Source organism: Sorghum bicolor, chromosome 5 (genome assembly GCF_000003195.3).
Source record: "Sorghum bicolor cultivar BTx623 chromosome 5, Sorghum_bicolor_NCBIv3, whole genome shotgun sequence".
Classification (NCBI taxonomy): domain Eukaryota; kingdom Viridiplantae; phylum Streptophyta; class Magnoliopsida; order Poales; family Poaceae; genus Sorghum; species Sorghum bicolor.
Genome location: NC_012874.2, coordinates 33,636,100 through 33,658,632, shown reverse-complemented (window position 1 = coordinate 33,658,632; position 22,533 = coordinate 33,636,100). Strand labels below are relative to the sequence as shown.

General features: G+C 42.9%; 1 protein-coding gene and 1 long non-coding RNA gene across 2 annotated transcripts; one reads left to right on the top strand and one right to left on the bottom strand.

Annotated features, from left to right (window-relative positions):
- On the bottom strand, nucleotides 16,432-20,441 carry LOC110435669. Its single transcript, XR_002453483.1, has 4 exons — nucleotides 20,236-20,441; nucleotides 20,010-20,150; nucleotides 17,549-17,678; nucleotides 16,432-17,472 (listed from the first exon to the last, which is right to left on the bottom strand). It is a non-coding gene; the product is annotated as an uncharacterized LOC110435669 (long non-coding RNA).
- Nucleotides 21,460-21,915, top strand: LOC110435921. Its single transcript, XM_021462028.1, has one exon. It carries the CDS (start codon nucleotides 21,460-21,462, stop codon nucleotides 21,913-21,915), a length of 456 nt encoding a protein of 151 aa, XP_021317703.1.

The following is a 22,533-nucleotide window of genomic DNA, read 5'->3' as shown; positions in this document are numbered from 1 at the left end:
GTTAGCACTAAAGCAAAATATAGTGGAATGGGTAAATTTGTGGAATCACACAACCTCACCTCTTGTGGGGGTATAAACCCCTATACCCTTACGGCTAGACTTGGGCCAGGAGGCTTGCCCATCACGAGACAGTTCAAGGCTTGATCCAACTGCCCGGAGTCTCACGCAAGGAAACAAGACGCAGAGATCAAGCCAGATTCTAGTCGGTTAGAGTAGGAATTGATATCGAACTATCTATGGCAATTGTAACCGACTAGGATTAGTTTCCGGATCTGTAACCCTGCCCTCCGGACTATATAAGGAGGGGCAAGGGACCCCCCTAGGACACATTATTCTCTTAACACAAATCAATACGACAAGACGCAGGACGTAGGTATTACGCCCACACGGCGGCCGCACCTCGATAAAAAGCTTGTCCGTGTCTTGCGTCACCATCGAGTTCGTAGCTTGCGCACCGTCTACCGATAAACTACTACCGTGGGTATACCCCAAGGTAGACTGCCGACCAGCTTTCATCGACAGTGGCGCGCCAGGTAGGGGGTGTGCGTACAGCTCTCTCGGCGAACAAGATGGTCATCATCCCAGCTTCCGCGGCCGTGCCTGATGGCCTCACATTAGGGTCATCTCGGGCCCAGATCCCGCAAGGCGTTTTCGTTCAAGACATCCACGCGCCAAGCGTGGGCACAGACATGGTCGAAAAGCAACCTAATAAGGCAATGCTTATTGACGACACCACTCCGACAACCAGCAGCCGTGACTGGCGCGCCCCTTCATCAGGTACATATTGGATGGATCGGGCTTTCAGGATAAAACGGAGAACGAGCGCCTCATTCGACGATCCAAGAATTACATACTGGTGGATGGCAAACTTATGCGAAAGAATGCAAGTTCTGAAGTGCTGCTCAAATGCATATCACAAGATGACGGCATCAAGCTCCTAGATGACATACATGCTGGGTCCTGCGGCAACCACGCGGCCTCTAGAACACTGGTCGGGAAGTCCTTCCGAGTAGTTTTTTACTAGCCAACTACGGTCACCGACGCCGAGAAACTGGTCCGACATTGTGAGGGATGCCAGTTCTTCGTCAAGAGAACCCACATGCCTGCTCACGAAATTCAAACTATTCCGTCGTCCTGGCCCTTTGCCTGCTGGAGTCTTGACATGATTGGGCCATTCAAGCCGGCCCCTGGCAACTTCAAATTTATCTTCGTACTAATTGACAAATTCTCAAAGTGGATCGAATACTTGTCACTGGTCAAAGTGACCTCCGAGAAGGCCGTGGAGTTCCTCAATCAAATCATATACAGATTCGGGATCCCCAATAGTATAATCACCGACCTGGGCACTCAGTTCACTGGCACTACATTCTGGGACTTCTGTGATGATAGGGGCATAGTCATAAAGTACGTGTCAGTAGCTCAACTTAGGGCCAATGGTCAAGTAGAGCGCGCGAATGGAATGATTATCGATGCCTTAAAGGAAAGGTTGTACACCAAGAACGATAGAGCTCCTGGACGATGGATGAAATAGCTACCAGCCGTGGTCTGGGGTCTCCGAACACAAGCTAGTCGTAACACGGGTGTATCACCCTACTTCATGGTTTACGGCTCGGAGGCAGTACTCCCATCCGACGTAACCTTTGGATCTCCAAGAGTCGAAAATTTCGACCAGCCATCGGCTGACTTCGCTAGGGAGCTTGAAATCAACTGCATAGAGGAAAGGCGCCTAATCTCATGTCTCCGAACAGCAAAATATCTCGAAGCCATCAGGCGGTATCACAACAGGAACGTCAAAGACAATTCCTTCGTGGTCGGTGATCTAGTACTCAAGTGGAAAACAAGCCAGGAAGGCGCGCACAAGTTATCCACACCTTGGGAAGGACCCTTTGTGGTCGCCGAAGTCACACGCCCTACATCTTACAGACTAGCGTATCCAGACGGAACACGCCTGCCTAATTCTTGGCACATAGACAAACTGCGCCATTTCTATCCATAAGTTCCAGCATCTTTTGTTTGTAAGTTTCTTATAATTAGCAATAATAAAAGTTCTCTTTTTTGCTGTATATTTTTACACGCAGAGCTTACGACAAGCACAACAATTTCCCTCTGAGGCGAAGATCCTTAAAGATTATTAGTCAAACACAGTGATACATCACTCAGACAACATTGCAGCGCTCAAAATCATGGTCATGACAAATTAATCTTTATTACAAACTTTACATACAAATTTTACAATACATACCCCTCTGGGCGGTTCCTAGTCTATCCCTACAGACTACTCTACAAGCCTATTGCTCGGGCTGATCACCCGCACGGTCTTGCCATCCAGTCGAAGGGGTCGGGGCCACCGGCGCCTGGCTGGTCGAGACCGCAGGCGTTGACCGCCCATCTCCAGCATTCGACGCTCCCGACAACTCCCTGGCCGATCTATCTGACCCGGGCTGGTCGGGGGGAGTTGCCGTCCCGCAGAGGTTGATGTCACCGATCACTGTCGACGACAAGTCCAGCAGGCCAACACGAAGGTCGTCTGCCTCCTGCGGACCAACCTCCTTGGGGTACCCCCTCTCCAGTCTGGACAGGTCGACCAGAGGATAGAGGGTGCGCACCATGCTGAGGACATGCGCGCCGGCGAACTCCCCAGCATCCTTGACAAATTGTTGGAGCCAGTCTCACGCCCGTTGCGCCTTCTCGACTGGAGTTAGCTTTGGCGCGTGGGGCTGGTCTTCAGGGAGCTCGGGGCTGATTAAATCAAGAACCGGGGCCACTCCTTTCCAAAGCTTGATGTAGTTGGCCTTCCAGGAGTCCCGGTCCTTGACCAGCTCGTCGAGGTGCTTCTTGGTGTTCACTTTAAGCACTGAGAACCAAGCAGAAAGTTAGTTTGCACACAAGACAAGGAATGTCGAGCAGTAAAACAAGGAGAAGGAAACACGGTTCTCACTAGTCAACTCCCGACTCCTGTTGTTTAACTCCTCACCAGCTCGGTGCTCAGCCTCCAGCACGCTGGCTTGCTCCTGGTCGAGCCTCTCATTTTCTTGCCGAAGGCGCGCAACCTCCTCCTCCAAGCCTGTGAGAGTAATTTCCGGTCAACTAAAACGACTACGCGGTTTTATACAACTGCTCGGAGCACATGACTGACCTCTCCTTTCTCGGTCCTGGTCGGCTAGCCGCCGATTGAGGTCGAGCAGGCGCTCTACCTGAGCACCCATCTCGGCCGCCTTCTCCTCGGCCTCCGATCGAAGCCGGTCCACCTCCGCGAATAGGGCCTTATTCTTGGCCATGATTCCCTCAATCTGGTCGAAGCACCTTTTCCGGTACTTCGCCATTTTCATTGCGCCCTACAAGAAGAATACATATTGAATCCAGAAATACTGCACATAAACGTTGAGCAGCGCAAAAAGACCACTTACCTTAACCTCGTCCACAAGCCGCTTTACTGCGCGCTCCACCCTCGTGGCCTCCTCCGCCTCCGCGTGCTCTTCATGTCCAATGAAGTTGTCCCCCCGTTGGCGCCACACGTAGACGTGCTGACGACCATCACGGGGACGACCTTGGATCTCCTCCACTTCATCGTCGGAGGCCGTCCGGGTCTCCTCGTCCGCCGCGCTGCCCCTGGCCGTGGTCGCAGGCATCACTGGACCCTGATCCAGGCCAGAGGAGCCTACTGGCGAAGAGGCCCTTGCTCGGGGCAGAGTTGGGAGTCTCCTTTCTTCGGCTAGAGGGGGAGTCGGGGCTCTGCTCACTTGTGCCTCGAACAACCTCACCTCTTGTGGGGGTATAAACCCCTATACCCTTACGGCTAGACTTGAGCCAGGAGGCTTGGCCCATCACGAGATAGTTCGAGGCTTGATCCAACTGCCTAGAGTCTCATGCAAGGAAACAAGACGCGGAGATCATGCCAGATTCTAGTCTGTTAGAGTAGGAATTGATATCGAACTACCTATGGCAATTGTAACCGACTAGGATTAGTTTCCGGATCTGTAACCTTGCCCTCCGGACTATATAAGCCCCCTAGGACACATTATTCTCTTAACACAAATCAATACGACAAGGTGCAGGACGTAGGTATTACGCCCACACGGCGGCCGAACCTGGATAAAAAGCTTGTCCGTGTCTTGCGTCACCATCGAGTTCGTAGCTTGCGCACCGTCTACCGATAAACTACTACCGTGGGTATACCCCAAGGTAGACTGCCGACCAGCTTTCGTCGACACCTCTTACTTACCAATGCTCTTTCCTGTTCTCAAGGACAGTGAATTGTGCTAGTGTAGCAGCTTAATAGAAGTGATTCCGAGGTCGCAAGGATTACAAGTCGAATGTCCTGATTTCAGTTTTTTGGTGGAGCTATAGGTGGCTAAACAAGGAAGGCTATGGTACTGAAAGTCAAGTGGTTTGTTGTGCTCAAAAGATATAATATTGCTGGCATATAGATCACCAAGAATCTGAATATGTAAACTGAATTTTTCAGTGAGCAAACCGCAATACAGCCCCTTTCCTGTTCTTCTACTTTTTTTTCTATTCTTTCTCTTTTCTTTTCTCTGAATTTTTTTCTGACTTTTTTTTGAACTCTTTCTTTTTTTAGTAATAGGGGTTGTTGATATTTGGGAACGCAATAAGGAATTGATCCGCAAGCGCACGGATATCGGTGAGCACTTCACCCGGGAAATTATCCAGAGTATCGTATTTTTTTTTACCACTAGGAGAAAGAGTGCATCTGACTAACCGGTCTATTACTACTAACCTTTAGGCACAAAGAATGTCTTTCGATGTGAGTGATAAATAGAGAAGACTGCAACCGTAGTCTCCTTCTAACCTTGGTAAGGATGATCTACTGTTCTAATGGGGAGGCTAACGGAATCTAGACACCACAAAGGATGTTCGACCCGCACCTATAAACCCTATCCTTCCTGCTAACGAGATGTGATCTACAAAGGTAGCTCGGAAATGTCACGTTCCTCACTACTACCATGGTACAGCTAGTCAGGGAATATCTATGAGTACCCCAGCCTAAACACCACGTTTACGCCAGCAATGATTACTCTAAACTCTACGCGAAGAGATTAAAGTAAACTCATAAACCATAAGAACAATAAAACAAGAACTTACTAGAATTTAGAAGTCGAGTTACTGAAGAATCCTAGGAGCAAGCTTCGGGTTAGGAGAACTTGATCCCGCAGGTACAAGCTTGGAGTAGACACCGACAGGCCGGGCTTCCTCCACTCTACACCTCCACTCTATCTCTCTCAATCTAGTAGAAACTAGAAGATCTATTTCTACCTTACATTGATTGCTAAGCCTAAAAAGAAATATTAATTAGAGAAGAGGTTTTCCTTCGAGGGCACCCCTCAGTCTCTATGATAATTTCTTCATGTCTTCCAGGGGCCAGGGGGGCCTCGCTTATATAGTCCTCCCCTTCTATGCGTTTTTTGGGTCGATAGCCGAGGTGGCACTATGTTTTTCTTGATCCAATAGGTCGGTGGAATATCCCGAGCGAAGGAGTCCTGAATTGGCTCCAAAAGGGGGGCGGGCGCCCAGGCTTCCAGGGCGGGCGCCCTGGGCCTGGCCCAGTTTCGCCTCCGCTTCGGTCTCGTGGCTTCTGGAGTCTTCTAGATGATGTAAAATTGCGCGGTGCGTTGATATCTCTATGTAATCCCGACATGTGGGCCTTTCTTCCTTATTTCCTGATAACCCCCTGCAGAAATAGATAAACAACAAAACTCGTGGAATTCTGTCAGATCAAACCCTAATTCTATGTGATGGTTGCATATTGGCCCTTTCTCTTGTTTATTTGATAATTAAAATTGATACTTAAGAACCGTCAACAAATACCCCCATACTTAGGCTTTTACTCGTCCTCGAGAAAAGGATGGTTGAGAACAATATCTGGGGTAAACATTTAAAACATTCTCTTTATATAATTGCAGGGTGTTTAAAATTCCACTGTGTACCATAGTGAGGGAAGTATATGATTAGGAGTAAAGATCCTTTCTTCTCAATCCTGTCACTTGGAGTTTTTGTATATTTTTAAAAGAAAGTTAGCATACCTTTTTATCCTCATAGGTTCTCTCAGATCACTCATTATCTTTTGTATATATATCTCACTGAGGTTGTTTTATTTTGCAAAAATTCTTAAGCATACTCACTTTGCATTTATTGCCTGATCAAAACGGGATCCGAGGAGGGGAATGTCATACTCTTAGATCAAAGACTTTGGAAATTAAAAACTTTGTCAACTCTTGCTGGCATATTGCTTATTAGAGGGACCATGGGCTATCATTTTTTTTAAGTGGATACCGAGGTACCCCTAATTCTACTGCCGGACACTTGTCCATTTTTTCTGCGAGGTTGTCGAGCACTTGCTCCTTTTTATTTCCTCGAAATATCTCTATTTTTGCATAGCCCATGCCTCTAATGCAATAATACTTCGGAAGAGTGAATCCTACTGAAATAGTGTCTTGATCTTGGGAGCATGATAAATCTCTCAACAAGGGTCTAACTCATTTTGAACAAACTCAATACAGAGCAGATAGCCTTTATAATCATATTTAATATTTCAGTTTTATCAAGCATATAAAACACTGAGGATGGTAGCTAGAATTTGAATATTTTGAAATAAATTCTCCAAGCAACAATGATATCAAGAATAAGAAACTCATACTCTACCATCACATATTCCAATTGACTTAAGTAACACAGGGTTTTAAAATGATTTTATAATAATTGCAAGTTTTCAGGAAATATCACAGATTGAGATTAATCATGATTAGAAATATTTTAATCTTTTTAATTTATCATGTCGGAAACAGTAATCTTCATAATCCAAAATATGTGTAAAGTAAAGTGTGCAGAGTGTGTACCTGAATCGTGGAGTGGTGTAGTCGGAGTGTGTTTGGCATGTTGAGGGATCTCCCCCATACTTGTTTTCTGCTTTCTTGCACAAAAGTAAAGTAGATACACACAAGACATAATAATAATAATAATAATAATAATAATAATAATAATAATAATAATAATAATAATAATAATAATAATAATAATAATAATAATAATAATAATAATAATAATAATAATAATAATAATAATAATAATAATAATACTCTTTATTGATCTTGAGGCATTTATTACAAAAGACTGATAGCAAACTGATAACAAACTGATAATAATAGCAAACTTATAAAAGCAAACTTAAACCGAATTTAAAGATAGGTAACTAAGATGCACTGCCTCAAGGTCTAATCTAGATAACTTAGCGGCGCTCTAATTCTTTGATCTTCTTGTTGGCACTGGCAAGATCCTGCCTAAGGCCTAGTATAACGGTGTTGTGGTTAGAGAGCTGCCTAGTGAGGGAATTAATCGAGGACTGGAGGTCTATGATAATTCTATCTAGCCTGCGAACTTCCTCATCAATATCCATTATAGTCTTGCGACGCTTGGGAGGTGTCTCAAAAGCATTGAGCGAGTGCTTCGGGGCTGCCTTTGGGGGGATGAAACGGACTTTGGCTGCTCTAATCCCTTCAAAGTAAGGCCTTTCCTCCTCCGTAGTGTAGCGAACGCTGCTGATCTCGCCGCTCCGGTTGGTCTTGACTCCAACGACCCTCTCATTGGGTCTAGGTGGAAGGACTCTTGTGCCGATTGGCACCTTGATAGTGGTCTTCGTCTTAGATGATGATCCTTTGAGGAGTAGGGGTTGTGGTGGTGCGGTGAGAACTGGTTGAGCATGGTAAGATTGGGCGGAGCTGCGTTGGCGTAATGGTATGGCTTCTAGCTGACGCTCTGTGTTGGCCGGGACGAGAGCACGGGCATCGGGGTCTTCCACTGGCTCCATGTTGAGGTTGAAGGGGACGACTTCCCAATCATCGTGGTACTTCTCGGCCATTGGAGTAGCAAGGAAATAAAATTTTAATTGAAAGAGAGCTAATCAAGCTCTAATTGAAGGAGAGAAAGCTTGGTGGCTTGGTGTTTGAAAACTGAGGTCAGGGGTCTGTTTATATAGGGGTCAAAAGGATGCCTCTATGGGTTGTTCGGGTTACTCCCGTCGATGTGCGTGGGAAACTTTCCGTCCGAGGGATTATTCGAATTACCATAAGTGTATTTTCCATGACAGAGAAAGTCGGGACCGAGGGGGAACAGGGGCAGGGCGCCCGCCCACTTGACCTGGGCGCCCGCCCTCTCTCTGGCCCCTCTGTGGGCCCACTTCTCCGAGCGCGTTTCTAGATGCGAAATTATTTAGAAAAATATATATATGACCCAAAACCATCAGACTAAAAATGTCGGGCTCTAATTCTCTATGGGAAGGTAAAAATGGACTACATCTATTTCTTCAAATTCCTCATTGGGCTCTAAAAATAATTTAAGACGTTGACCATTTACCTTGAATAACGTACCTTCGCTATTTTGAAGTGTGATAGCTCCGTGGGATGATGAATTGATTACCTTGAATGGTCCTTCCCATTTGCTCCGGAGTTTCCCATGCCCGAAAAGCTTCACCCTGGAATTAAAAAGTAATACCTTATCTCCGGGTGTGAACTCCTTCTTCTTGATTCTCTTGTCATGCCACCTCTTGACTCTTTCTTTGTAGATCTTTGAATTGTGATATGCCTTCTCTCGCCATTCTTCCAATTCTGATAATTGCATTCTTCTATAATCTCCAGCAACATCTAGGTCCATATTCCATCTCTTTATGGCCCAGTGTGCTTTGAATTCTAGTTCAACAGGTAGATGGCAAGTCTTCCCGTACACCAATTGGTATGGAGACATTCCAATTGGGGTCTTGTATGCTGTCCGGTATGCCCAGAGTGCATCGGGTAACTTGTCTTTCCACGCCGTTCCCATTTCATTTACTGTCTTCTGAAGAATATTCTTGATTTGTTTGTTGGAAGTCTCTGCTTGGCCACTTGTCTGAGGATGATAGGGGGTAGCGACGTTGTGACGGATTCCATGTCTTGATAGATATTGCTTGAAGCGTTTGTTGATGAAGTGTGCTCCTCCATCACTTATCACTACTCTGGGAACTCCAAATCTTGGAAATATAATTTCTTCAAACATCCTCTTTGAACTGACGTTGTCGGCATGCTTGCAAGGTAATGCCACTACCCACTTGGAGACATAATCAACCGCCACCAAGATGTACTCGCACTTCTTTGATGGAGGAAATGGACCCATGTAGTCTATTCCCCAGACATCAAAGAGCTCAATCTGGCATGCTTGCAAGGTAATGCCACTACCCACTTGGAGACATAATCAACCGCCACCAAGATGTACTCGCACTTCTTTGATGGAGGAAATGGACCCATGTAGTCTATTCCCCAGACATCAAAGAGCTCAATCTGAAGGTTGTTGGTGAGTGGCATTGCATCCCTTGTATTTATGTTTCCGTGTCTTTGACATGGCCCACATCTTCTGATATATTGCTTCGTGTCTTCATACATTGTAGGCCAATAGAATCCACACTGCCAGATCTTTGAATGTGTACGGAATGCTCCATAATGACCTCCATATGGTGATGAATGACATCTATCGATGATCTTCCATCCTTCCTCAGTGGTCACACATCTCCTGAGTAAGCCATCAGAGCATACTTGGAAGAGGTATGGCTCATCCCATATATGTGAACGACTTTCTTGAGTAAGCTTCTTCTTGTTTGCTCCTGGTGGTACATACCCTGAAACCATAAAATTAACAATATCTGCATACCAGGGGTCAGACCTGTTAATCCCGTAGAGCATGTCGTCCCGGAGTGAATCACTGATAGGGGTTTCCTGTGGACTCTTAAAATACATTCTAGACAAGTGATCAGCAACAGAATTTTCTACTCCTTTTTTATCTTTTATTTCTAGGTCAAATTCTTGGAGTAATAAGATCCATCTAATCAGGCGAGGTTTAGCATCTTTTTTAGTGAGCAAATATTTTAATGCAGCATTATCAGTGTAAACAATTATTTTAGCTCCAACTAAATAAGATCTAAATTTATCAATGGCAAAGACAACAGCCAGAAGCTCTTTTTCAGTGGTTGCATAATTAAGTTGAGCTCCTGTCAAAGTTTTACTGGCATAAGCAATTGCATGATGCTTCTTATCTTTAGTTTGTCCTAATACTGCCCCCACAGCATAATCACTAGCATCACACATAATTTCAAAAGGTAACGACCAATCAGGGGGTTGAATGATTGGTGCAGAGATGAGTGCTTTCTTTAATAAATTGAAAGATGTTAGACATGCATCATCAAATTCGAAAGGAGCATCCTTGGCTAGCAAAAGAGTAAGTGGTCTAGCAATAAATGAAAAATCTTTTATGAATCTTCGATAAAAACCAGCATGGCCAAGAAAACTTCGAATTCCTTTTATGTTCACAGGTGGAGGTAGTTGTTCAATTACTTCAATTTTAGCTTTGTCTACCTCAATACCTCTTTCAGACACTAAGTGTCCTAGCACTATTCCTTCTCTAACCATAAAATGACATTTTTCCCAATTAAGGATTCAGTGCTTTTCTTCACATCTTTGCAAAACCTTGTCTAAGTTTTCAAGACAACTATCAAAAGTTTTTCCATAAACAGAGAAATCATCCATGAAAACTTCCATAATCTCTTCAATCATATCAGAAAATATAGACATCATGCATCTTTGAAAAGAAGCTGGTGCATTACATAACCCGAAAGACATTCTACGATAAGCATAAGTTCCATAAGGGCATGTAAAAGTGGTTTTGCTTTGATCATCGGGATGGATCGGGATTTGATGATACCCTGAATATCCATCTAAGAAACAGAAGAATGAATGGTTTGCTAACCGCTCTAGCATCTCATCTATAAAAGGTAAAGGAAAGTGATCCTTTCTCGTGGCATTGTTTAGTTTTCTATAGTCTATGCACATCCGCCATCCTGTGACGGTGCGTTGCGGAATTAGCTCATTCTTTTCATTCATAATAACCGTCATGCCTCCCTTTTTAGGCACAACTTGCACTGGGCTTACCCACTCACTGTGCGGCACAGGATATATAATCCCTGCATGCAGCAACTTTATAACTTCCTTTTTAACTACCTCTCTCATAGTGTTGTTAAGTCTACGTTGGGGTTCTCGAGAGGGTGTAACAGAAGGATCTGTTGGAATACGATGGGTACAAATCATAGGACTGATTCCTGTAAGATCTTGAAGTGAGTAGCCAAAAACTGAGTGATATTTCTCAAGAATGGTCATTAATCGCAGAGTTTGATCCTGAGTGAGTTTATCGCTAATGATAACAGGGAACTCTGGATTATTGTTTAGGAAAGCATAGGTAAGACCGGGTGGTAAAGTCTTGAGCTCTATAGGAGGTCTAGGTGTTTCTGCAAACTCATCTAAGGGTTCAGGCTCAGAAGGTTCGTCTTCTTCTTCTGTGAAGAAAGGAGTTTCGTCTTCTAAGTCTGGTTCATCTAAAAGCTCTAGAGATGCAGCCTTTACTTCCTCCATAGGATCAGGCAAAAGATATGATTCGGCCTTATTGTTTAAGGAGTGTGAAATTATTATTGAGAATTTAAAAGTTTTTCCAAAAGAAATGTGTAGCTTTCCAGTATGACCTTCATAAAGGAGTCTTCTAAAAGGTTGTCCTATCAATAAGTCGAAGTCCCATGTATCAAAGATATAGAAGTTCAAATGAACCATGGAGCCTTCTACCGTAAGAGGTAGGACATTAATAATTCCAAGACTGGGGACTAATCGTCCCGAAGATTCCTTTATGACCTTTGTTGTGGGGGTTAAGACAAGATTTTTAAATAGTTTAAGTGCAAAGGATTCAGACATAATGTTGATCCCCACAACAGGATTATAAAGAGCATTAAATCGATCAGAATTATAAGCACAGCGTATAGTTATAGAGGGTGTGTCCAAACGGATCACATCAGAGGAAAGCTCTGATTCCTCCAACCATTCGCTACTCATTACTGAGATAAGCTCTCTCAATTGATATTCACTTGGCAAATAAATGCTAGACTGGCCGTTTTGGGGTTTGTCAATAGAATGGTAGTTTGAAATATTTCCAAAATCGGTAAAAAGATCGGATTCTATATCCAGCATGAAGTCCGGTAGTGGAATTTCTTCCTCTTGTGGCTCAGAACTTGGGATAGCTAAAGTAGATGAAAAATTTGGCAGAGTGTCTACTTCGGCTTCGTAGGTTTCATCATGAAGGGTATTATCCATCTCAGCTTCTAGGATTCTATCTAGGATCACTCTAGCTTCATCAGCAGGGATGCGAAAGAAAGAACCTCTAGACATTGTGTGTAGCATTTGTTTGTGATTTTTCTGAAGACCTCGAAAAAAGTGAAATAAAAGAACAGGGTCTTCAAGATTAAGGTTTGGACCAGATTCTAAAAGATCAGAAAAACGTTTCCAGGATTTTCCCAAAGTTTCATTATCTTTTTGTTTAAAAGATAGGACTTCGAGTCTAAGGTCGGCTATACGGTCAAGGGAATAGAAATCTAGACAAAAGTTGGCTCGTAAAACTCCCCATTCACCTTGTTGTTGACTTACCTTCTGACTGTACCATTGTCTAGCTTCTCCCCTTAGAGAAAAAGGAAAAAGCTTCCAACGTAAAGTCTTATCAGAAATGCCTTCAATGCGAAGACAATCACATGTTTGCTCAAAATCTCTAATATGAAGGTAAGGGTTTTCGTCTTCCTTTCCCGAAAAAGATAGGTTTTGAATCATGGCAATCAACCTAGAACTTAACTTATACTGGGGTGTTTGGATAGGCTGTGATGATTCCCATGGTAAAAGGTCAGTTGCTAAAGGGATTGCAGACTCATGGATCGATTTAGAATTTTGGTTTTCCATAAGGTAAGAATAAAGAAAAATAAATAAAGAATATAAAAGATAAGAAAAGATAAAAGTATAGATACAAGCTAATAGCAAGACACAGGTTATCTCAGCAACCGTCTTTCTCCCCGGCAACGGCGCCAGAAATGCTTGTTGATATTTGAGAACGCAATAAGGAATTGATCCGCAAGCGCACGGATATCGGTGAGCACTTCACCCGGGAAATTATCCAGAGTATCGTATTTATTTTTTTACCACTAGGAGAAAGAGTGCATCTGACTAACCGGTCTATTACTACTAACCTTTAGGCACAAAGAATGTCTTTCGATGTGAGTGATAAATAGAGAAGACTGCAACCGTAGTCTCCTTCTAACCTTGGTAAGGATGATCTACTGTTCTAATGGGGAGGCTAACGGAATCTAGACACCACAAAGGATGTTCGACCCGCACCTATAAACCCTATCCTTCCTGCTAACGAGATGTGATCTACAAAGGTAGCTCGGAAATGTCACGTTCCTCACTACTACCACGGTCCAGCTAGTCAGGGAATATCTATGAGTACCCCAGCCTAAACACCACGTTTACGCCAGCAATGATTACTCTAAACTCTACGCGAAGAGAATAAAGTAAACTCATAAACCATAAGAACAATAAAACAAGAACTTACTAGAATTTAGAAGTCGAATTACTGAAGAATCCTAGGAGCAAGCTTCGGGTTAGGAGAACTTGATCCCGCAGGTACAAGCTTGGAGTAGACACCGACAGGCCGGGCTTCCTCCACTCTACACCTCCACTCTATCTCTCTCAATCTAGTAGAAACTAGAAGATCTATTTCTACCTTACATTGATTGCTAAGCCTAAAAAGAAATATTAATTAGAGAAGAGGTTTTCCTTCGAGGGCACCCCTCAGTCTCTATGATAATTTCTTCATGTCTTCCAGGGGCCAGGGGGGCCTCGCTTATATAGTCCTCCCCTTCTATGCGTTTTTGGGTCGATAGCCGAGGTGGTACTATGTTTTTCTTGATCCAATAGGTCGGTGGAATATCCCGAGCGAAGGAGTCCTGAATTGGCTCCAGAAGGGGGGCGGGCGCCCAGGTTTCCAGGGCGGGCGCCCTGGGCCTGGCCCAGTTTCGCCTCCGCTTCGGTCTCGTGGCTTCTGGAGTCTTCTAGATGATGTAAAATTGCGCGGTGCGTTGATATCTCTATGTAATCCCGACATGTGGGCCTTTCTTCCTTATTTCCTGATAACCCCCTGCAGAAATAGATAAACAACAAAACTCGTGGAATTCTATCAGATCAAACCCTAATTCTATGTGATGGTTGCATATTGGCCCTTTCTCTTGTTTATTTGATAATTAAAATTGATACTTAAGAACCGTCAACAGGGGTGCGGATAACAAATGAAACACAACACAATATATATAAAAAGAGGGTGACTAGCAACTTGATGAACACAGAAACACAAGATAACAGTACCGTCAAAGGGCTTTAGGATTTTTTTGTGGCTTTTTGAGTGGACTATAGGTGATCAACAAAACAGTAACAAACGATAGATAAACTAAAGGTAGATATGTGGATGATTGTGAGACCTACCATGACAACGAAAGCTTTGATACCAGTTGATAGGTTACCGATATGAATCAAAAGAACAAGGATAACTCGCTGCGAACAGCGGGTAACTAGATTTATACCTGACAAAGGTTGGATGCGACCAAGCGACGGGGAGAGAGGCACTGAAACCATGAAGACTTCGACTCGATCTCCGAACGACCGCAGAACCACAATTCGGAACTAATCCATACAATACGGCGCAGCCGAACGGAAGCCATAGAGCACGAAGTAGGGGAACCCAGAGGATTCACTTCACAAGTCCAAGAACAATAAGGAAGAACAAATGTTGAGTAAGGCACTCAGCAGCGTGGCTGCAATATCATGTAGTTTATCAAATGATCAAAGGATGCTAATAGCTTAAAGGTAGGGGATATTTATACTAGGAACAACCCTCCTAGATAGGTATGAAAATGAAATAAAGTTTATGAGGGAAGACAATGTGAAAGGTCCCTTCGGAATGGATTTCCAAACTCGCTTCGCGTGACTGTTGGCCTCCAGAGCAGTTCCTAATAAACTGACCATAACTTATTATTGGGCAGTCCAAATGACGAACCGTTTCTTGGGTGTGAAACTAGACTCCAAGAGCTTTCCAGCAATGTATGCCATGCACCACGAAACATTATAGATTGGTACAGTTTTACACGACAAATTGTACTAACATTCTGTCAAGATAGACTATTGACCTTTTGAGCAGTCTATACTAATTCAGGTCTGCAGGTAATATGGAGTATCCAAACTGGTCACAACTAGATTCATTGTAAAGTAGACTCGACAAGCTTTCTATCAAGTCCTCATGGGCCTTCATAGCTTTCGTGAGTAAAAAGTTATGAAGATTTATTTGCACTGGTCCGTTTTTGACTTCCACTGGTCCGTTTTTATAGTGTCTTCTGCGACTTGCACTGATCCGTTCTTCAGGGTCCCACTCGTCCTTATCTTCTTCTATATACCTGAGTACAATCAAGGTAGAACACTTAGATAGTATATAATTCTCATTAAAGTTAAATTGAATCTCACAAAGTAGCGCGTAGACCTCTTGTTGTAGCTTTTTTGTACGACTACGTGTGACCGGTCCATCGATGACTTGGGCTGTTATCGGAGTAGGTAAAACTTGAGTGGTTGTAGCATGACTTGGAGCTTGTGACATCTTGCTTGCTGGCATGGTCATATCATGCTCTTGCGTGAGTATGATGAGTGTCTAGTGAAGTTTAGATTGGTAGATATTCATATTGAGCATCCATCACCTGTCTCATATGCATACATTCCTTATTTGTCGCACATGCATGCAACAGATGCTTCGGAAGGCGGGACTACATACAAGATTGAGAGGGTGAACCCGAAGGATCAAGAAGGCAACCAAGAGTCAGAGGACCAGCCAACAGAACCCGGGGAGCCCGAAGAAGTGGTGGAGTGTCCGAGTCATGAGCCCACAACGTTCGTGAAAGGCAAGCCCCGGAGCATTATAAGCCTCCTATCTATCTCTACCCCTAATAAAGCACCAGTTATATTATTCTAAAACCACACAGTAATCTCGAGCTCTACAGTCATGACCTCTACTAAGTCCACCCTCATAAATATACCCAGAAAATATAACACAATTAAAATGAAGGCACGAGATTATCTCCCAGTCATCCTCTTTTCTTACTCAACCAAATCAAACGGCCTACCTTTAGGCCTACTTTGGCAACGGAAGGGAAGCTTTCCCTGGGAAGATTGCCCTTGGGTGGAAAATTTTGGACTTCTCATTACCGACCCTTTCCAGGGCAGCTAACCATGTGTGGGGTAGTTTTCCTATTGCCATTTGGTAGCAAGGTGTCTGGCGCAGGGAAATTAACTTCTGCCAACGTACATGCAAAGCCAAGCCAAAGTACATGTCACAAAATATCACAATTCTGGAAGCCAAAGTGCACTGAAAGATCCATTCGTCACAAAATAGAATCAAGCCAAAGTTCATGACCAGAAATACATAGATTTTTTTTTGAACTGAGAATTACTTATGCCAATATACATGCAACAAAATTGAAAACAATGTCTTAGAAAATCAAGAAAAAAACACATTTTATTGAATAATATAAGAAAATCATCACAGATCAATGCCAAAATTATTTGACATCATCCAATACAACATAGAAAATTTAATTCCAGTGGCAAATTCAACATAGCTAATCCATTCGTCACCAAATCATAGATCATCTCTATCCAGATATCCAAGACATATATGAAAAAAGGAATTATGGTTCAACTCCTTTCATAAGCAGTGTTCGAGAGAAAAAAAGAACTCCTTTGCATAAGCTTCTCACATAGACATAAATCAAGAAAAAGGTCATGGCGCCCACATCATCTGAGATTTCGGTATGAGTTTAGCCTTGGCAGCCAATGAACTAGGCACTGCTGCACTGAAGCATTATTGGGCACAGATGACACACGAATGGCGCCCTGGTACTGTCCATCTTACATTTGGATAAAATCTCCGATAATTCAACATTCATTGTTTTCATCGCGGTGCTAACCACAGTTCGAAGCACAATAGGAACTTATCAATCACTGCTGATCTCTGTCGAGGCCGGCTTGCTGTAGTTGTTGCCTCTGGGCAGGCTGAGCCGCAGCGCGAGCGGATGCTGCACGTTCTGCAGCGAGGGGCCAATGTCACGGGATGCTTCATGCCAGACGAGACCAGGATGCCACTGTAGCCACCGGTGCTTCTGGACGCCTTGGGGCTGCTGCCGTTACTGAGCTCCTCAATGCCCACCTCCGAGATCTGCGACATCACCGACCCCTGCTGGGACGAGAAGCGCAGCTTGAGCCGCGTGTCATTGACGCCATTCCTTAAACCGCCATCCATGCCCACCCGGAACATGCTCCGTTCCACTTGTCTTGATCTGCAGATCATGCTTAGGTTTACATAAAGAAACATTCTGCGATTCCAACTGCCAAAATCTGAACACAGACATTTGTGCTGCAACACACGAAAATTCAATCCAACACATGCACTTGATCCTCACTTTTCAGATCTTGTATTCCTTGCCATGAACTATGTGAGAACCTCTTCACTGTAATTTCTTGACCATCAGGAAGGAATGCCCTGCATAAGTGCGAACTGTGAACCTTCCATTGCTGAAAAACAAAATGCTTTATGAATTGGACGGGGATGAGCGCACCTTATAGACCACTCCAAAACCTCTTTCACCAAGCCTATTGCTACGAGCAAAGTTACCAGTCACAGCGCATAAATTTGCCATATCAAGAAGAAGTGACTCGATGATTTCCATGTCTCAGCATTAGATGAACCTGTCAAAATATATATATATATATATATATATATATATATATATATATATATATATATATATATCTATATATATATATATATATAAAACTATTTAGAAGTCACTTTGATATACAATAATTTATATATATATTTACAAAATTATATAAACTTCTTACTAAATGTTTTACTATAACATTACAGTAAATATTCCCATGTGTTATAGTAACCCTATTATCATATATATGTATACATATAAACATATATTAATATATAAAAATATCGTAATTGAATGTGTATCATAATATATATCTATCTATATATATATATCTATATATATATATATATATATATATATATATATATATATATATATATATATATATATATATATATATATATATATATATATATATATATATATATATATATATATATATATATATATATATATATATATATATATATATATATATATATATATATATATATATATATATATATATATATATATATATATATATATATATATATATATATATATATATATATATATATATATATATATATATATATATATATATACACACCCTAGGTGTAGAATACTATTCTGCACCAAATTGTTATACTGAGCAAAATTCAGTATCACTCAGTATTCATGTTTTAGTATTGTTCAGTATTTCGTGGTCCTGAGTGTTGGGCAAGTTGATACTGAACACTCTAGTACTGCTCAGTATTTTTTCTACTCAGTTTTGATTTGTGGTGTAGAATAATATTCTACACCTGGGGTGTAGAATAACGCTATATATATACAAGTGCTATTCTACACCCTAGGTGGGTGTAGAATACTATTCTACACCGAAGTGTTATACTGAATAGAATCCATTATCGTTCAGTATTCGCGTTTCAGTATTGTTCAGTATTTTGTGGTCCTGAGTGTACTACTAGATAATACTGAACACTGTTCAATACTACTCAGTATTTTTTCAACTCAGTTTTGACTTGCGGTGTAGAATAATATTCTACACCTAGAATAATATTCTACACCTAGAGTGTAGAATAGCGCTACCGTATATACCTAGGTGTAGAATATTATTCTACACCAAAGTGTTATACTGAACAAAATTCAATATTGTTCAACACCCGTATTTTAGTATTATTTAGTATTTCGCGGTCCTGGTGTACGACTGGATGATACTGAACGTTGTTCAGTATTACTGAGTATTTTTTTTCTGCTCAGTTTTGACATGCGGTGTAGAATAATATTCTACACCTAGGGTGTAGAATAGCGTTGCCGTATGTATATATATATATATATATATATATATATATATATATATATATATATATATATATATATGGCTTATCTTAGTACATAACTTTCTTCACACGGATGGTGACCAACAGTGTGGGCACGTACCTAGTGACTTAATCAACTACAATCCCAAAAAACAGAACTGCCGCTAACAAAAATCTGGGATGATCATCGCAATTGAAATGCACAAGTACAGCATGCATGATTTTCTGCTCCCTTTCCCACCCCTCGATGTCATTCTCCTAACATTTGAATAAGTTTAGACAGAGCTCAGAACCGCAGCATGCATTGCAACCCCTGTTCTAAATAGCGCGCTATAGCGGACGCTATAGCGCTATTTAACGTTTCTGGAAGAGAACTGCTAAGCTATGAAGATTTTAGCGCTAAATGATTGTTCCCGCTATTAGCAGCTAATAGCGCGCTAATTTCGCTAAATTGGATTAGTTTAGCGCCGTTATTTGGCCTTGGGCTTCATTTCCATCGGCCCAAATAACTTGGAGGCCCAAATAGCAGAGATATGTCACCATGTTATGTATGTTATTATTGATGTATCATATATGAACTTTGATGTAATATGTTAGTAAGACTTTGAAATATCTATCCATATTGGTATTCATAATGTTTTCATCTTTATTATGTGTAAAATTACATGATGTTTGACAAATTTTTTGCTCAGCCGCTAAATGGCTTAGCTCGCTATTAGCACGCTATAGCTTTTTTTAGCCTTTTAGAGAGGCTGACGCTAAGAGGCTTAGCCCGCTATTTAAAACATTGAATGCAACTGATTATGCCGAATCGCATGACCTCAATAGCAAATTTCAGTACACAAAGTGACCAACATCAGCAATAAACTACATTGGAGAAGCTCATAAAGTGAAATTTCCGTTTAAATAACACAAAACGGTCGATTTACTTTATCATAGGATATAAAAGCATACAGATCTGACCACTCGCGCATCCTAACCACAACCAGAGGATAAAAACCAGAAAACAAACAGACCCATCGGGCGAGCGAGCAAGAGAGGACAAGTCGCATCACCTTGTACGTAGTAGCCGAGGTCGATCGGGAGGCGCTCGGCGGCGCGGATCTTGACGAGGAACTTACCGATCCCGTCGGCGTTGATGCATCACACCGCTTTGCATCGCACCACATCCTCATCCCCCGGCGCCGTCTTGAGAACTGCGGAACGAGTGCGAGTCAGATTCGAACGGGGTTAGGGTACGAGACTCAGAACCGCGTGAGGGAAGGACATGGAGTGGATGACCTTGACGGCCTGTTCGAAAGCATTGGCCTCGATGTGGCGGTGGAGCGAGGTGAAGAGGTCCTCGACGGCTACTGGCTCCACAGCCGCCACAGCCGCCGCTTTTTGATTTGGGTGGCATCAGGAGACGCGAGGAGCGGAGGAGGCGAAAGCACGGGGAATCTCTCCCGGTCTAAACGAGTGGTGGATTGGTTCCTCGCGGAGAACACAGGGAAACGGGCTGCTATCCTCGACTTTGTGGGCTGCCAAAGAGGCCACAATTTTGTCCCGCGGAAGACTGGCACGGGCCAGATTGGCCCATGGAAAAGACTAGGATCCCCTTGGGAAGCTGGGCTGCTAAACAAGGCCTTACAGCATCTCCAAGGGTTATGCATTTTCAGTTTTGCATTTGAGGAAATTTGCAAAGTCCTAAATAAATTTGTAAAGTTGTAAAAGATATGATTTCCAACCGTTTTGCATTTTGCCAAGTCTCGTATTTTTTTTCCGTAAAAAATTCTGTTTTGGCGCGCCATTCATTTGGTTGCTGCCAGTTCTGGCTTCTCTTCGCGCCCACGTCGTCGTGAGGAACAGAGCCGCCGTCAGTTCCTATGCGGCTGCCTGCCACTCGCTGGAAATCGCTGGAAGCCAGATCGCTTGGAAATCGTACTAATCGCTGGAAGCCACTCGCGTGGTCAAAATTCCCTGCCAGTTCCTTGCGTCTTCGTTACAAGATCATCCAGGGACGGCACAGATGGCATCCAGGTTGGCAGACAACAGATCAAGCCTCGGTGCACGGCACATCGCAAGGTTTCATCTTCGTATACGAATATCTAGATCCAAATCATGTTTATTTTGTTCTATATTATGAGCTGTGCAATTTTTCTTAGTTGAGGGCTTCTAGATCACGTCTCCGAAAGCAATTGGATGACGATTCTTCGGACGACGAGGACTACAACATCTTCGTTGCTGCTTCGATTGTGCGCATGTTTTTGCATAAAAGTAAACGAATACATGGTGGTTCGGTCCCTGGCTATGCTGTTATTTTTCATGATAGAGAAGGCGGCCACCGGAGGATGTATCAAGATTATTTGGCGGATAATCCAACGTATGGAGATGATTTATTCCGTCGGAGGTTGTTATATTCTTTGACATTACATTAATTCATAGTATTTGTCTATTTTTCGAGGTGTTGAACTTTTGTTTGTTTTGTTCAGATTCAGAATGAGCAAGCCTCTTTTCCGACGCATCATGAATGCGGTTGAAGCACATGATCATTACTTTGTGCAGAAAAGGGATGCGGCAGGTGTGCTCGGTCTGAGTTGCTTCCAGAAAGTCACTGCCGCTCTTCGTATGCTCACATATGGGGTTTCTGCTGATGCTACAGATGAGTACATTCGCATTGGCGAAAGCACTGCACTTGAGAGCCTACATAAGTTCGTTACTGCAGTTGTACAAATATTTGAAGCCGAATATCTGAGATACCCAAGTGAGGCTGACATAGCACGCTTGCTAGCGGTCAATGAGAAAAGTGGTTTTCCAGACATGTTAGGGTCCATCGATTGTATGCATTGGGAATGGAAGAATTGTGCAATGCAATCACAGGGCCAGTACAAGGGGCATACGAACAAGCCAACTATCATTTTAGAAGCTGTTGCATCCAATGAAGAATTGTCCATGCACGCTGCTTTCAGCACAGCACCATGAAAAAAAATGAATATTCAGCACAGCACCATGCACGTCGCTTTTAAACGAATCCAAAAATTCAGCACAGCACCATGACGAATATTTAAATGATTCCAAATATTGTAAATTCCAGTACGACTAAATGCAAATGGTCTCTGAATCACAACTGAAAGCAAATATATAATATATATAGTTGTAGGCTAAAAGTAAAACTAATTTTCCATATGTCTCGCAAGGATCTTCTTCCTCATTATTTCAATCCACTGCAGCTGGTCCGCGTTGAGGGAGCTCGTGTCCGCTAGCATTATGTCTTTCTCCTCCTTCATCAGGGTTGCTTCAGCAAGTTTCTTCTCCGCCTCAATTGAAGCTTTCTCTACCTCTAATGAAGCCTCTCTCGCCTTATCTCTTTCCTTGTCACGTGCCTCCTCCTTCTCCATCATCTTGTCCAAGGCTGCAATGCAAGCGTCGTTGCCTCCCCATCTAGCTTGTTTTGCCTACTTCTGACCTGGTGGCCTCTTACGTTCTGCAGATCCTGCGTCTGCAACCTCTACCACTTCATCATTGATCTTTTCGTCCCCTGCGCTCGGCGTGGAGTCCTTGGTACTCTTCTGTTTTTTGGCGGCTGGTTTCTGCTTTGTA

Bases quoted from the DNA above. Each gene is read 5' to 3' on its own strand.
- LOC110435921 (XM_021462028.1), top strand. From the start codon at position 21,460: ATGAATGCGGTTGAAGCACATGATCATTACTTTGTGCAGAAAAGGGAT.